Source organism: Dermacentor albipictus, chromosome 2, assembly GCF_038994185.2.
Source record: "Dermacentor albipictus isolate Rhodes 1998 colony chromosome 2, USDA_Dalb.pri_finalv2, whole genome shotgun sequence".
Classification (NCBI taxonomy): domain Eukaryota; kingdom Metazoa; phylum Arthropoda; class Arachnida; order Ixodida; family Ixodidae; genus Dermacentor; species Dermacentor albipictus.
In genome coordinates, this window is record NC_091822.1 from 168,764,117 (window position 1) to 168,780,742 (window position 16,626).

At 52.5% G+C, this 16,626-nt stretch overlaps 1 protein-coding gene across 2 annotated transcripts in view; it reads right to left on the reverse strand.

Moving 5' to 3' along the window:
* The window catches only part of LOC135910650 (high-affinity choline transporter 1-like), a 35,472-nt gene continuing 18,846 nt past the window's right edge, over nucleotides 1-16,626 (reverse strand). For both annotated transcript variants that reach the window (XM_065442671.1, XM_065442670.1), the window contains 4 exons: nucleotides 16,492-16,621; nucleotides 14,682-14,899; nucleotides 7,994-8,192; nucleotides 1-1,155 (listed from right to left, as the gene is read on the reverse strand). In XM_065442671.1, the coding sequence (XP_065298743.1) occupies nucleotides 257-1,155; nucleotides 7,994-8,192; nucleotides 14,682-14,899; nucleotides 16,492-16,621 (1,446 nt within the window). In that variant the 3' untranslated portion in view covers nucleotides 1-256. The remainder of the gene's footprint in view (nucleotides 1,156-7,993; nucleotides 8,193-14,681; nucleotides 14,900-16,491; nucleotides 16,622-16,626) is intronic.

The window sequence follows — 16,626 nt, forward strand, 5'->3', positions numbered from 1 at the left end:
TGTTCGCCGAATCGGTCAGCAGACAACATTCTTTTTTTGACGCGAAATATCGGCGATGGCCACGCGTACACGAACCCCGCCTCTTAGACGTGAGCCCGGCATCGTCCGCTCAAAGCCGTCGTGCAGAATGCGGGTAACGGGCCGCCCTCGCAGCAGCCACTTCGTCCTTCTGAGTTACAGCTACACTAAAATACGTAAGCACAAAGAAAAAAAAAAGAAAAAAAAGCACAAGAAAAAAAAAGCATCGGGACGCTCCTCAACGTTGCTGTTCTCGCGATTCCCCGTCTTGGGGCGGCTCGCCGTCGGTCTTGGAGACGCCGCCCGCCGCCGACAGAGCCGCCTCGATCTTGGCGCGGCTCCTGGAACGGCGCACTTTGACGGGGGGCGCCTTGGTCGGCTCGGTGACCTGACTGCCCTCCGGCTTGCTCTCCGACGCCTTCGAGTCGCTCGACGAGTCCAACTTGGCGGAGCTCGTGGACTTGGCGCTGTCCGTGCTGGAACGCGCCTTCCTCTCAAACGCGCCGTGCGCTACGAGGTTCTCCGGCTCGATCGCGATGTCCGTCGCCGTATCGGTTCTTTTCGCAACCTTGCCGCTCCATTTCCTTTTGTCCCTCGAAAAAACGTCGACGTGCAACGTCGACGGTTGCACGTCGTCGGTGGCCTTCGGGGAAGCGTCGGAGGTGCTCGCTTTCTTGGCTTTCGGTGAAGCGTCGACGGAGCTGGGCTTCCCCTTCTTTAAAGGGTTGACGATGAACGCTCTCCAGTGCCTGTAAACGTCGTCGTCCTGGGCCAACGACGGTTCCCCGACTTCGTTCTTGAGGCTCGATTCGCCGCCCAGCTGCGGCGCAACGGTGCCGGTGGCTGACGCACCGGCGCTATGGTCGCTGTGCTTGGTCGCTTGCCTCGATTCGGAGTGGCGAGGCGAGGCGAAGCATTTGAAGACGTCGAAGCTCTGCGGCAGCCAGCCACTGCGGAAGGCCAAGGTGGCGCCGTACGAGCCCAGCAGGTGGGTGAGAAGGCCGAGCAGCATGCAGGTGAGCCGGAAGGGAAACTGCTGGCCCAGCTCCTCGTCGTACATCGGGAGCCTGATGGTCACCGGCACGTTCATCGACGGCTCGCCGCACAACCCGCGGAAGACGACGCTGACGAAGAAAGCTGCGAGTGCGCGCGTCAGGCTCAGGATGGGTCTGCACTGTTCCTGAGCGCGTACTGAGCTTAGCGGTATATGTCCATTGGCAACCACTAGATGTGTCCAGAACTCACGCGCGTTATGCAATTGCATGGTAATTACGACATGAACTGAACGGTACTGCACGCCTGGAAGGTTCGTCAATTAACGATAGTGCACGATCTCATTACTGGCTAGGATTGAATAAATATGCGCGTCGTAGCACCGGAAAGCGCTTGCGCGTACATACATGCATACACACGCACGTGCACACAACGCGTGTTATATAGCACGTAGGCTCGGTTTCGAGAAGCCCTTTCTTGCCTCGACTTAGCAGAATGAGGTTCTGACGCGTCACTGTAACGAAATGGGCCGCTTTTGTCATAGAGGAAAGAAGAAAATCTAGGAGGTAGCGTCAGGTGATCACATTGAAAGCTAGTCGTGAGAAGAAAAAAGGGAATCATGAAAACAGAAACCAAGCGCATGAAGGCAAGCAGTTTTTTCTAGTCATTCAGAGGGACTGCACTGGATTCCCCAACTGTTATTACGGCTGCAGCCATCGGAATTTGCAACAAGCGGATAATCTTGCGGATACACCGGTGGTAGTGTTGCCATTGCAACGGCAACCACGTTTTCTGGTATCTGGGCCGAGGACCAATCTCACCGAATGCTGCTAGCAGGGAGCGAGCGGCACGGTATGGAGAATGCGGCGGCGACAACGGCGGCCAGCGGCAGTAAAACCTACCACGAACCAAGCCGCACGTCGTGCTTCCCAGGATTCAACGCGCGATTTGCACATTTCCCACGATTCCACAGGAAGAGAGAAAGGCGTTAGAGGAGGTGGCCTTGCAAAGGCTAGATGCCTTACGATGCACGCTCTCTCCTAGACTTTTTTTTCTTCGTGGCTTTTGTTAATGTTCATATTACTGCTACTATCATTCTTAAGATACTTCGCATACTTTCCGGTAGTTATGTCTGCGCCTGCCCCTAACCGTTTTCCCAACAGGTGCACCAAGTTGTCTACTATAGCTTGGGTCACTAGGTATGTACTCGTGGTCGTCACATCGTCCTCATCCAAGATTCGTCATCCGACTCTCGGCTGTCGTCACGCCTTCGCCGTCGTCCCTTGTCGTGCTTCATCATCACGCTGTCGTCGTACCATCGTCGTCATTTCAGAAACACACTTTCTGCTGAGTTTGCGCCCTGACCTACGAGCCCTTTAACAAAGGGATGTCAACCAGGGCCACAATGCCACTGGTGGCGCAGAACTCATGTCGAATTGTCGTCGTGCCTTCGTCGCAATACATGCCACACCGCCTTCGTCGTTAAATCGACGTCATTTATCCTGCAACAGTTTAGAGACTCGCACTGCGTTTGCAAGCAAAAAAACGGTGAAAGCAAGTGGACGCAACCTCACGACCCGCTCAATCGGGGCTCTGCAACTGCAGCCAGGTCAGCTGAGCCGTTCTGCCTTCCGCTGCTGGGATGAAACTTTGTGCGAAACGGGTTGGTGTGCCTGCAGAGCACATGCTTCCACACCACATCGTAGTCCGAGCGTGACTGACGATAATGCTCTAGCTAAATGTATCCAATCCGTTTCATGGATGCGGACAAACGCCAAACGATTTTCAGTCGGTCTCTCAGTCTCGCGCAACCATCGAGGTGCGACGCTTGCGACGCTGCTGCCAGCGCAGACGCAAGCCACGCCCGGCGTTCTTCGGACGTGCCTCGCATGGGCTCCGCGATTTCTTCTCCTGACTTTGGCATCTCGTCCGGGATATCCTCCAGTTTCTGCTACCGAGCACGCGAAGGTGTAAGGACCTTCCTGACACCTCATTTGCCCGGACCTGCCGACCACTGTTTCACCAGGGCCTCATCTTTGACCAGCCACGAGGCCGCCGAGCTAAGCCTAACACTCGGCGCAACGCCACCTCGCCCGCAGCGCGCAGCTGCACCTAGCGTTGCACCGGCGACCGCTGCGCCGACAATCGCTCGCGTTGCCTCGAAGCCGCCGATATGAAATGTATAGTCGACGATACACTCATCTCCCAACAAGAATTTGATGACGACACGCGCTGGTCCCGAATGCTCCAAGCGGCCTATCCAAAGGAAGCCGTTTCAGCCACGAACGCCCACCTCAAGTCCGCCATGGCACCCCCGCCATCGCTGATGACTCACCACCTACGCCGCCACGTCCCGCTGCCTCGACTTCCAGCGGAAGACGACAAGATCGCCTTCCGCCCTGGAGGTGGCCTCGATCTCCGCACGACCACAAATGGGGCCCGCCTTGCCTCATTCTGTTCTAGCGCCAGCGTTGAGCACGCCACCGCCCGTGACGAGGACCGCGTACGCAGAAACCCATAGAACAACTCTTTCACCGCCAGTACGCCCTCGGGGCAACGCATCCGGCAATATGCCCATACCTCTGAGTTGCGTCTCGCCACCCAGCTGTACCCACTGCGCCCTTATATGGTCGCACCCGACAACGGCCTCCGCGGCATAATCTACAACGCCGTAGACAATCAAAATCAAGAGGAGATAATCGAGGACCTGCATGCTATGAATCCCAGCAGCACTTACGCCATCGCTGACGCAAGGCAGACGGGTCCCACCCGGTCCATCCTGATCACCTTCGTCGGCACGAAAGAACTCCCTCGCACCGTGGTGTTCAACTGCGGCCTGTTCATCTGTTACCTCTTGCGGCCCAAGGCTGAAGCTTGTGTCAATTGTTGGAGCCATCGTCACCGCTCCGACGTATGTATCAAGCCCAGGTCCGAACGCCGCCCACGCTGCGGAGCTGTGCACGCGGCGCGGGACCCCCCTGCCTGCACTCCTAAGCGCATCTTGTGCAGTGGCGCACCTCACACAGTATCCCACCCGTGTAAGCTCCGATTCGGACGAGGTGGTCCCTCCCCACTCACATCCAGCCCCAAGTCGACACCATCCAATTCAGCGCAGTGAATACCATCCGCCAAGGACTCCCGCTCATCCAACTCCCGTAGACACCCCATCAGCTGCTTCCCAGGTGAGCTGGTGATCGCAGCCTCCCACACCCGAACCCGAACAAGTAAAGCTCAATGCTGAAATTGCAGCCCAGAGCAACTAGATTGCCCTACTAAAAGAACAGCTGCAGGCGCTGCTCGCGCGCCCCCATCACCCCACATCTTCCCCTCACAAACCCTCACAACCCATCACTCTCCCGCCCCTATGTCCGCCTCCTTTTGGCCGTGACTTCTCGGGCCGCCTCCCCCTCCCGCAGCCCTCCACATAAGAGGCGCTCCTCTACCGAACCTGCCCCTACCCCGGAAATGGAGGCTGTCATCCGCCACACGGCCTCGTTCCTCGAGGCACATGAACGATCGACGCCTCATGGCCGCCATTACAGCTCTGCGTACGGACACGCAGATCTGGATGGCTCAAATAAATTAACAACCGCGTGGCCAAAATTGAGACCCGCCAGGGTTCCCTCGAGGCCGATCTTGCCCAGACAACCATTAATGTCTCATCCCTTCTCCCCTCATCCTCATCTCCCAAGCACCCTGCACCAGCAGGGGCCCCCCGGCCTCAAGATGGCCAGACACCCCTCATGCCTTAATTTCAGGCAGTGGAACTGTCGCGGCTTCCGCGCAAAGCAGAACACGCTTCAGCTCCACCTCCAGAACATCCCTCCCTCCGACCTCCCCGCTATCATCGCCCTTCAAGGAACCTTCTCCCCATAAAACCCAGTAAAGCTACGTGACTGTACACAGCTTTCCACCCTGCTTCCTCTTCACCTCCGAACGTTGCCACGCTACATCATCGCATCTACATGGCAATCGAGCATCTGCTCGACGTTCCGGAGTGCACTCGCCTCTTCTTAGAACTCCTTCCCTGGCGGCGGCAAGATGCCAGCCTTTTTGTCCTTAATGTATACAGCCCTCCCCGCACACCTGCAGCTCCCCTCCTCCACCTTTTCCGCAACACCATCTCACGCGCGAGCCGGAATGCGCTCCTAATTTTTGGGGATTTCAACGCTCATAACGTAAGTTGCGGCTACCCCAAGAACTGCAGGAAGGGCCTGGCGCTATGGACCTTCGTGCATAGCGAACAACTGACCGTCCTTAACGATTTCTCGGAACCCATCCGCATTGGCTCCATCGCACAACGGAACACTAATCCGGACCTTTCGATCTGCAAAAATATCCCTGACGCGGTGTGGTCGAACACCTGGGTCTCTCTCGGTAGCGACCACTATATTCTGTCCATCTCTTTCTCCTTTCCCACCCTATCTTCCTCCTGCAAGCGCCTGGTTCGGGTGGTGGACTGGGATCGCTTCCACCAGTCGCGGCAACAAGCCTCTACCTCCATCTCAGACCTTTCTGAGTGGACCACCAACTTGCTTCAGTATGTTTCCTCTGCCACCTCCACCGTCCCCACCCCTCCTCACTCATACACGGCTGATAGTCGCCTCCTGCACCTCTGGGAGGCGTATCACTCCCTGCACCGCCGCTGACTTTCCCAGAAACACAACCGCTCGCTGCGCATGCGCCTTGGTCGCCTGACAATGGACATGGAGGAGCACTGCTCCTCTCTTACCAGACAGCACTGGGGCCAGACCTGTGAGCGCATGGCTGGTAACCTCGGGCTAGGGATACGTGGGCTCTCCTACGTGCCCTCCTTGACCCATCGCATTCCAAAGCTACGCGCCGCAAGGACGTGACGCACCTTCTTCACTCATCTCCACTCTGATTCCGACTTTCTTCTTGCTCTTCGTGATCGCTATCTCTGCACTAACCCCCCTTCCTCTCTCCCAGCCTAAACCAGCAACCCTAATTCTGCGCTCGACGCCGATATCAGCCTGGGCGAGGTTCGTGCCGCGCTGCATAAGCTCAGCACCACCTCCGGGGGCCGACCAAATCTTTAACAATGCCCTCCGTAATATGGACACTCCATCCCTCGAGGTCATCACTGAACTCTATAACAAACATTTGCATGAAAGCACTCTTCCTTCCGAGTGGACCCACGCTAAGGTAACTTTCATCCCCAAACCTGGCAAACCAATGGACATCCAAAACCTCCGCCCCATTTCCCTCACTTCCTGTCTCGGTAAGCTCTTGGAGCACGTTGTTCTCGACCGCTTGCAGAACTTTCTAGACGACATCCACCTTTTCCCCGATTCGATGTTCGGCTTTTGTCCTTCCCGTTCAACCCATGACGTCATGCTCCAGCTCTCTGAAGAGGTTCTTCACCCTCTTCACGCCAAGCACACTCGTGCAGTCTTGGCACTGGACATGACGAAAGCATGGCTGGACATGACAACGTCCTCCATTCCGCCATCCTAGATGCTCTTTCCACCCTTAACGTGGGTCCTCGTTTCCGCGGTTATATCACGGCATTCCTTGCCCGTCGCATGGCTGAGATCTCATTCAGGCCTCTGACTTCTCTAAATTTCCCTCTTGGAAGTTTAGAGAAGTCAGCGACTCCAAATCTGCAGTCCACAACTTTGCGGAGGGTCGCATCTCCTCCTCTGCTCTCAGTATTCTTGAGCACCCCCTCCCCCTTCTCGTCGTATCCAACTCCTCTGGATTCCGGCTCACGCGGGGCACCCTGGCAACGAGGCGACAAATTCCATCGCTCGCGAGATGACAGACCGAGCTGGCCCACTCCACTCCGGGGTGGACACGCGTGAGTCCCTCTTCACCTTCCATGACATCATCCTTCATTACGGCAACTCTCGCCTATCCTTCCCTCCCCCTCACAAATCCCTGTCTAAGCTCCAACAGAGCATTGCGGCCATTGTGAGCCATTTGTAGGCTCACACTTTCCCTTCTCCTGCCCGACTTTCTTTTATTCACCCTGGTGCCTTCTCACCCGAATGCATGCTCTGCAGACACCCACAAGCAGACTATGCTCATATTCTCTATTCATGTCCGAAACACTCTACCCCTGCCTCTTGGCATGTATCTAGTCCGCTGCTGTGGGAGGCTGCTTTGGCCAGCTCGGAGCCGGATGTCCAACTACGGCTAACGATCTGGGCAGCGGAAGTCGCCGCCAGGCATGATCTGGTGGCCAAGACCGGCAGCCTGAAGGCCACCCATGGAACGGCGGCATCATAAAGTTTGTACCACCACCACCTGCTGCCGGCGTTGCTCATCGCGCGTGAGCGTTGTGAGACGCCTGGTTATCTGCCAGGGGCGATGTTACTGCAACAGGTTGCTTCTAGTGTGGCGTCGCGCAGACACGTCGCCTACATGTATCGTCAAGAGACCGTCCGAAGTTAGCCATCATATTTGAGGGGAATAAATAAAACACTTATTCAAGAAAAATGAGAAGATACAGGCTTGGCTTACCTGTGTGAGCAACTCGAGCGCGGTGATAAAACTAGCTATCGCTTTCAATTGTTCGCCTTCGGGTGAAACCGCCGTTATAAAAAATAGTGACATTGCGGGGTACTGGTCCCACACGACGGCGTGTCTTTTTCTCGTGTAAACACGGTATTTTGGAGAGCACACTGGCATCTCAGTTCCTAGTATACCCAACAGCTTCCTGCACGCTTCCGACGTAGCGGTCATCTTGGTGTGGCAGGTTATAGCGTTCGCTATCGGTTCTCAGGGCCACCTCCCGATATTGCTTTAGGTCGTGACACGAATGGCACGCAGTTGTGCATAAGTCAAAATTTACTTACTTCGCGGTCACGAGATAATCGCTAGAGAATGTACAAAGCATCATCTATATGCGCTACCTTTAATTTTTTCCTCGATCGAATCTCCTCCAGAGATCCTCATAATAAAATTTACGTTACGCCAACACATTTGTCCACATTCCATCATACAATTTCCGACTCACCCAAGACGGCGCCGTACGTGTTGCTATCTTCGAAATAGAGGACGCAGATCAGCTGCGGGAACAGCAGCACGTAGACTATATCCGAGCAGAGGAACCACAGCTCGAACACGGAATTCACGGACAGCGCCAGGTAGGTGGCCCAGGACCCGATGGCGAACACCATGATTCGCAACACCAGGGACACCTCGATGTCGGCAGCCTGCAGAAAGCAGTTGGATACTCTCGGAACGGACACCAGAGTGCGCTCTTCGACGTACCTTGTCCTTGACTGTGTCTTGACTTATCTTTACTGGCGCTGTTGCAGCCATGAACCTATACCAACTCTCCCGGTGAAGGCGGAAAGAAAAAAAAAAACGTGTGGCGTGCCTTGCGCGCACCTTAAAGGGGCCATGACTAAGGACGTTTGACTATTCTCAGTTTTTATGCGAAGCATATTAAGGCGGAACCGCATGGCGCGATTTCAGGCGCGATTGACGCGCGGATGGTGGGACGCGCGCGTCATTTTGACGCGTGCCCAGCAGGATCCATCACGAAATCGCGCCGCCGCGTGTTGCTGCTCGGAGTAGAAAAAAACGCGTCGCGCGCGCGCGTCCACCAATCAGAGTTCAGGTAAGTCACGTGGCATTTGGTCACGTGGCATTTTGGTTCTTTTTTTGCCACCAGATGGCCCTACTCTCTGCGCATCTCTAAAGCCCCTTAAACTTCGTAAAGTAGTGCCACGCTTTGAAGAATGCCGCCTCCTCCTCCAGCGCTCTGGCCGAAGCCGACACCGCGTCGCTATTGGCCTAATGGCATCACGTGGCCCCTTGCGCCGGCTTCGTTTGTTTACAGTCGCGCTTCAGTGCCATCTTTGCTCGAGAAGCGGCGCTTGTTGGCGGCATTCGTTCCGTTCCTATTCTGTGTTGTTTTGATCTTGTGAACGCCTTGAAGGATGTTTTGTGGCAACTGCGACGTCGCTTCACGTCATTTTCTGTTACCATGACCTGCTGCGCATTTGGATGCCAATATAGTTTTAGCAAAGGCAAGAATATGTTCGCCATACCGTCCGGTAAGCGCAACGGGTTAAGAAGAAAGACATGGCTTCACCGAATCGGGAGGGAGAACTTCCGACCAACTTCCTCCGCGCGACTATGTGATGTAAGTTGTGACTCTCTCAGAGTATTGTATGTGCCAGGCTTGCGTATTGTGCTGCGGGCAATAACGTAGTAGATATTGCACAGTTCACTGTGCATGTTGTCATTTGTACGCACGCTTTAATATGATTTTTACACAACGTCTGCTTTGCTTATATGCGCACTATGTGGTCGTGTTAGTCATATTTGGTGCGCTTAATCGTTTGGAACGCCAACCGGCTTGAGTTCGCGGGCTCGCGAGGTTGCGTGCGATAACGTGATTACGAAATTTTTAAGATTCAGCGCAGTCCTTTTGATAAAATTTCAGTCTCGATCATGAAAGCGCCTCAGGAGAGCAACTCTCTGCTTTTTGTCGTTACTTACTAGCCTTCTTTAGATAGACTAGCTTTGTTTGCCACATTTGTTCGTGTTCCTCGTTGGCGGTCGCCCGGTGGATTTGCGATACAGAGGCACCGATGAAAAGCGTGCGTGCTCTCCCGAAACCGTGTTACGCGGTGCGTTCGTCGTCGAGCGACCGCGTCATAGGTAATTGAGACGTATGTGCTAATTCGCGTGAGCTTTAAAGTGTGCGAAGCTTAAGATGCGGCGGTGGAGCACTCGCAAAGAAAACGTGCGGTCGCCCGCCCGTTCCCTGGCTGGTTTAGTCGTCGTTCGTGCTTAGTCGTTTGCTCGTTCGTTCGCACGCTCGTTTAGTCGTTTGCTCGCTCGTTAGTTCGCGCGCTCATATAGTCGTTCGCTTGCTCGTCTATGCTACTATTAGTGTCTACAGTCACTATGCCTTATTGAGACGCGCTTGCTGTAGGACTCTTAGGCTGGTGCGTTTATTTACGCAATGAGACAATAAATGGTGCACACGGACTTGTGACTGCAAAGGCAAATCTGTAATGCATCTATGTGAAAATAAACTGTTAACTTGCAACTAGAATGCCGTTTCATATCATTTTAACCTGTGGATAAAACCATTTCACTTGCCGCAATTTCGGCCGCGTCATGGCGGGGGGATTCTTTGCGCGATCATGACTTCACTAATAAAGTCATATTTCGCAAATGTTACTTCGAAGGGAGTGCAACCGTCCTCAATGCATGCACCTCAGTGCAACTCGGTTCGCGACAAGTACGTCACTTAGTAAACGGACGAACCAACGCACGATGAAGTGTTATTCGTGATAAGTCATTAACCTCAAAAAATTACTGAAGGCCACAGTAGTCTCGTTTGAGATTCGGTCAAGCATTGTTATCGCGCTCCCGCTTCGCGCACGAATGCTAAAAACTCATTTTATTTTCTTGTGTACGCACAGTCCCGACTCGATGATCGGCCGCGGTATTTCTGTCGGCGTTGAGACACGAGAAACATAATAGCACCAGCGCCCACCTCTGAGGCTTTGCGCGCGCTTAGATTGGCAAGCACGCAGGTTGGCGGCACTGTAGCTTGTAATACACTTTCGAGCCTCCAGAGCAGTGATCTCCGTCAGCCTTTTGTACGTCATAGCTGATACGCGCCGCGAATTCACATGGTAAGGGCAGCGCGGATTCTTTAGGCTGAGGGCTTGCTGGAAGCCAAGAGGTTGTTATTCGATGGTAAACGTGTTATTTACAACCATTCGCAACAATATCTTGCGACACGCCCTTGACAAATGTTGCGTACCTAACTGTCGGGCACGCGATACATTCGCAGTCGTCAACGCACAGCGTTAACACTCCGTCAGATACTTTTTTAAGAAATAGTTATCATAAAATGAAACAAAAGCTGCCGTTACCGAATTTGTATAAGCATCCGACTAAAGATTCTATGCTGTACATGAAGTTACGCGGAGCTGGAAAGCCAACGTGAACGCCTAAAGAGCACTGCCTTGCTATGCGTGCATTCACTATGCGAAAGGTCGTCTGCTGCGCTCGAGCAAGTAGGCGGTGCCATGGTCGAGGAGGGATCGTGAAAGAGAGGAGAAACGAGGAGGAGTGAAGGCGGAGGAGGAGAGTGGCACTACTTTACGAAGTTCCAGGGGCTTTACGCATCTCGACGGAACCTCCTTGGCGGAATTTTTTTTTCTCGGCAGAACTGGCGCGCGCGTCGAAGTAAACATGTGCTACCGTGATTTAGTTCGCGCATCGTGTTGGTTCGCGCATCGTGTTCACCTAAAATGAACAAAGCAACCTTCAACGAGGCCCTAATAACTAAAGTGGAGAAGCGTCGCGTCTCATCGCTAATAATACTGGCAAGACAATTTGATAATAATATTACCAGTGTATGGTGCTCGCTCTCTTCTCAAACAGGCAGGCCGCACCCACATGTAGTACCTCCTGACCCGCATTCTTTCTTGCTTCAGTATCAGCATCCCCCTTAATAGTAGCAATCGCCTCTTCTGATCGGTAGTAAGCGGCCGACCCTCCTTTTTATATGTGAAGTTGTAAACAAGCAGCGGCTTCTCAGCATGCGGAAGGTACATAGTCGCAGTTTCGAACACAATATTGCTGCTTGAAATTAAGCTTGATAAATACACTTCGGAAAGAAACGTCGCTGTCTAATTACACTCAGATTATTTTTATTGTAGTGTTCTGTAAGTTTAAGGGCATATTATATATGCGGTAACAAACAAAATACATGTCGTTGAGAGTTATGTTGTCTGGCAACCCGGGAAACGCGGCGCGAACGCGCCGCTCCTTTTTTTCGTACGGGTGCTCGCGCGTCGGCGGCAACGCGGGCGTTTGCCGCCCGTCGCGTTTTTCGCTCGCGAAAAACGCGCCATGCGGTTCCAGCCTTACTAGAGCTCAACCCAGCTCCTCAGGCGCGGCGGTGTCGCCTTCAATACCACGTGACACCGTGACGTCACGACAGAGGAGAAACGGGGCTCCAACTCGCGCCGTCGCTCGCGGCGTCGCGGCGGTATATAAGCAGCTGCGCTTGCCTCTGCTAGACACTCACGATGTGAGATGCCTCCTGGAGACAGAGCTGCTCGTTGGAATGAGAAGCGAAGGTTGCGGCGTGCTACAGAGACTGTTTCTAGGTGGCTTTGCTACGGCGCAGCGACTACGCGCCCCGCATCGGACGCGGTGAGCGTCGAGCAACGCAGCGTTCGGCGCGACAACGAAATGTGCGCCTGAGCAAGCGCCGCACGCCTGAGCCGACGCCGACGACAGCGGCTTTTCTGCGACACGAGCTCCTTAACGCTGTCGCGTTAAAATAAAGGCTAGTATGCTTCGCTTCCTGGGCTTAACCTTAGCTAAGCCACAGCCAGTTTTTTTTCAGTGTAACTGAAAGTAGAGGGCCCAATGTGAGTACTCAAAGAACTTAGCTCTCAGCGCGCACTTTAACGAGAAATCTGAATTTGAAATCGTTGCATCCAAGCGCCAAGTTCCCACGGGCAGCGACCGCCATTTTAGCATCAGTTGCGTGACGTCAGGAAGTGGGGCCGCCGCTTTGTGTTGTGTGCTCCGAAACAGTTCCGAGACAGACGCTTTGTTCCGCATGCTCTGGCACGCGATGGCGCAGCAAGGGCGTCGCCGTTGAAGTGTGCCCGCAATTCCTGCGCTCGCGTGGTAAAAAAGCAGCAGTAGACCGCCACGAACCATTTAACAAAATGGCGCATATGAAGGCTACGACGCATTTCCAGTTCCTGCAATCGCTTCTGGTGCTTGCAGTATACAAAAGCGTGGCCTTTGAGATCGGCTTCCGTTACAACACGAGGCAAACGTTTCTGGGGCTTCGGTTTAATTCATCACCACTCTGTACGGTTCGAATACGACTTTTATACTACTCCGAATGCGCTCAAATCTTGCGAGCTTGGTGTGAGACGTCGACGGTTTAAGGTGCAATGCCTCATTTAAGCTCGTAACAATGGTGTTAATAATAAAGGGGAAATGAGACATCCGCCCAATCGTAGCAATTGCTACAAAGGAAACCCATAAGGGCTCCTCGAAAGAAAAGCCTGTCAGGCTTTTCTTTCTCAGTGTCAAAAGTGTCAAAACGTCGCAATGCTCTGCTCCCACGTGACCACATGCTGTGCCGCGACGCCACAACACAGTTACACGTGTGGCACCTGATGTGCTCTTACAGCTTGCATATCACAGAGTCTCAGACAATTACTAGATGAAACTGTGGCGCTAATGTCCACGGCTACTGCAAGCAGGGCAAGCTAGTTCAGCCGGCTTGGCAATGATGGATAGTGAGTGGATTTGCCTAAACTTCGACCTTATAGCGTTAAACGGCTTCGTGACTTTGTAAAGTGATCTTTCTTAAGGAAGTACACCTTCATAAATAAATAAACACTAATAAAATTATTCGACGGCTGGATTCGAACCTCTAGCACAGAAGCCCGACAGTGAAACCATTACGCCCCGGACCCACGCGCCAGCGGAGCCGCTGCAATCAGTAACGATTATACGTGCTTGCAGAGCTCTTATTAAGTGGGTCGTTGCAATGGCTCATACCGGAAAAAATTGGCGACTAGTCGGGCGAGAGAAACGAAACTTTCATCATCAGGAATCCTTCATACCCCCGTAAGCAAGCAAAGATGCAATGGCTGAACATGTATGAAGAAACGAAAGAAACAAAGAACGAGCGACTTGTCGCGGACACAGGAGAAATTTACCCTCGGTCAGTGAAAACGAGCAGGCAGACACGGCCACTCGATCTTCACATGCCAGTGCCTATTGCGTTGCTATCCCGCTGTCAAGAAGAAACGCAGCGGGAAATCTCCGTGCTCTTGCTCGCGAGCTTACCTTGGCCCCATCGAATTCGGCAGGCGTTAGAAACCAGCGCCTTTCTTCCCTAGATCCTGATCTGAAGCTCCGAATTCCACATGGCTTACCACCAACGGGAGGTATAACTCTCGTCTGTCGCCTATGGCTTGGGGTATCTTTTACCAATGCGTACTCTTACCTCATCGGAATGGCCGCATCTCCAGATTGTGAAGTTTGCCAAAGGGACGATAGCGCACCTTATGTGTGATTGGTGTCGTTTCAGAGCACAAATACGAGTCCTCAGCACCACGCTAGACAGGATTGACAACCGTCCCCTTACGTAAGGCAAATTCTTGGACCCTGGTCTCAGATGACGTCGGAACGAACTTCTTTAAAAGCGCTATAATGTGCTTTTTTAAAGGAAACATGACTCATTGAAAAACTACAGTATGTGCAAACTGAATATTTTCCTTTTTTATTTTTTAAGCTTCTCTTGCTTTATCTTTTCTGCTCCTTACGCCATCCTCCTGTGTGGAGTAGCCAACCGGGCCCTTAATCTAGTTAACCTCGCTGCCTTTCACCTCTTGTTTTCCTTCCTTCAGGCCCTTTTCAGTCTACAATTAAATTAAATCCACAACGTCGCACTGCCGTACCTTCGGTTTTGGTCCCAAATGCAAGAAACGGAACTGCAGCCTTCACTTGTTCGTCCAACTCAATCTCTTAGCGTGAAAACATAAGTGGAGTTATGGTGGAATAGTGTATATACGCCAAGAAGGTTAGAAAACAATTTCTTGGGTCTAAGCTAATTGCCTAGTGATACGAGCGAAACTGATTTAGTGCCATTTTAAGCGAAGTATTTCTAGAGCCGCATACGATACCATGGGTCGAATGAGGGATTGGTAGACGTTCTTGGTGACCATGGAGGAGGCACTGAGCATGGAAGAGTCCGCCGACGACATGATCGCAGCTATGATGCCGACCAGGCCCACCATGGAGACAAAGTTGGTGGTCAGGTAGCGCATGGAATACGGCAGCACCCTCACGACGTCCTTGTCGCGCAAATAGTACGGACCCGGATAGCCGGCCGCCGTAAAGTCTGAAAGGGCGAAGGGAAAAAAAAAAAGCGCGTTCCCTGGGTCCACATACACGTAAAAGATTAACGCTAAAACTGTTGGTAAGATGCTTTTTTTTTTCTGCGCGACGACAGAGACAGGAAGATAGAACATGTTCCATACCCTTCTCTCTCTTTCTCTCTCTCTCTCTCTCCTTCGCCGTGCTTCGAAAAATATTGAGTACGAGCACCGACCAACTATGAGCCACAATAGACGGGAGTACGTTTTTAGTGAGCAGAAGACCGCTATAGCTGACGGTCATTCCTCGGCGGATCAATCAATCAATCGATCAATCAATCAATCAAACACTTACCTGATTGATTACTTTATTCATTGATTAATCGAACTTATTATTGGGACTTAGGTCACATCACAAGTATTTAGTATGCAGAAGGAGGTCCCATAGTCAAAGACTGTATCGGCACCCCCTGTACAAGAACAGTTATGATAGTTAACAAATCTCTAGGCCACCTCGCGCCGGCAGCGAGAAATCCGAGCCACGTGCCCGCTTAGCTTCCTGTTCCTAGCTAGCCGCCCTCCTCCTCACCTCCCTCGACGTCGTTGCCGCTACACGACCAAATCAAACACTGCCAATAGCGAATTGGACAAAATCGAATCTCAAATACTTTTCGAAAAGTTTTCGACTAATGCCCTTTTCTCCAATAATATTGATACGCACGTTCATTGAAATGGCCGGAACGCAGTCGTCTCGACGAAGACGTCCACGAAGCAGATGCGCACGCTGTTAGCTAGACTGGCCAGAGTTGCAATCCGCTGTGTAAATACACTGTGTACAGCCTTCCGTGTCATCAGTGCTTCATACGCGTAACAATGTAAAACAATGTTAACGTCCCAGTATTCGTTATGTTAGCAAGTTCCTGTCATTACATTTCACATTATGAGTATACGCTTTATCAAAAGCACGAGTGGGGAATTATGATGAAATAATAAGATTAAGAGGCAGTCATGAGCAGGTTAGACCTTAAGAACGCGCGCTGACTGCAGCGATGGCAGAGAGGGAAAAAAATTGTTCTCTATAGTTACAGATGTCGCTGTGGATGGCGCCACTATTCAGAGAGAAAATCCAAAAAGAAAACACACGGTTGTCGCACGTATAGATAGTACCATACAATACCCATTGCTGAATGTCATGCACGAGCGAAATGTGAGCGCTAATGATTGCAGTTTAGCTGGGAAAGTTTGGCCGCTCGCGACGCAGCGTGGTCACGTAGGTTCCCTTTCCTTACGTCCACGTGGGACAGGGGTGAAATTTGTTTTATTTTTGCTTTAGTTTCGTAATCGATCGCACACACAGCTGGCAATAAGAAGTATTCGAAAACTATTCGAAATAGATTCGTGTTGAACCTATAGCGACTATGGGGTGTGTGTGTGTGTGGGGGGGGGGGGGGGGGTATTGGAAACTAGGTCACAGACTGTCAGTCGTAAATGTTGCTTATATATCAGCTTTTGACTACCATACCTAAAGTTACTGCACGGCTAGGCCGGAGAGCTGCACAGCATGCGCACGCTTGGTTTCATGTGCATCAATACCAGCTGCAAGTCAAGCTGCACTTACTCGCGCTTTTGGCCACTGCACCGATCACTGCAGGTGGGACGGCCAGCGCGATGCAACCCACGGCGGACAAGTACGAGAGCATCCGGGCATCGTAGTCGCTCCCGCAGCTTAGCACGCGCTGGAAGTACACCTGCG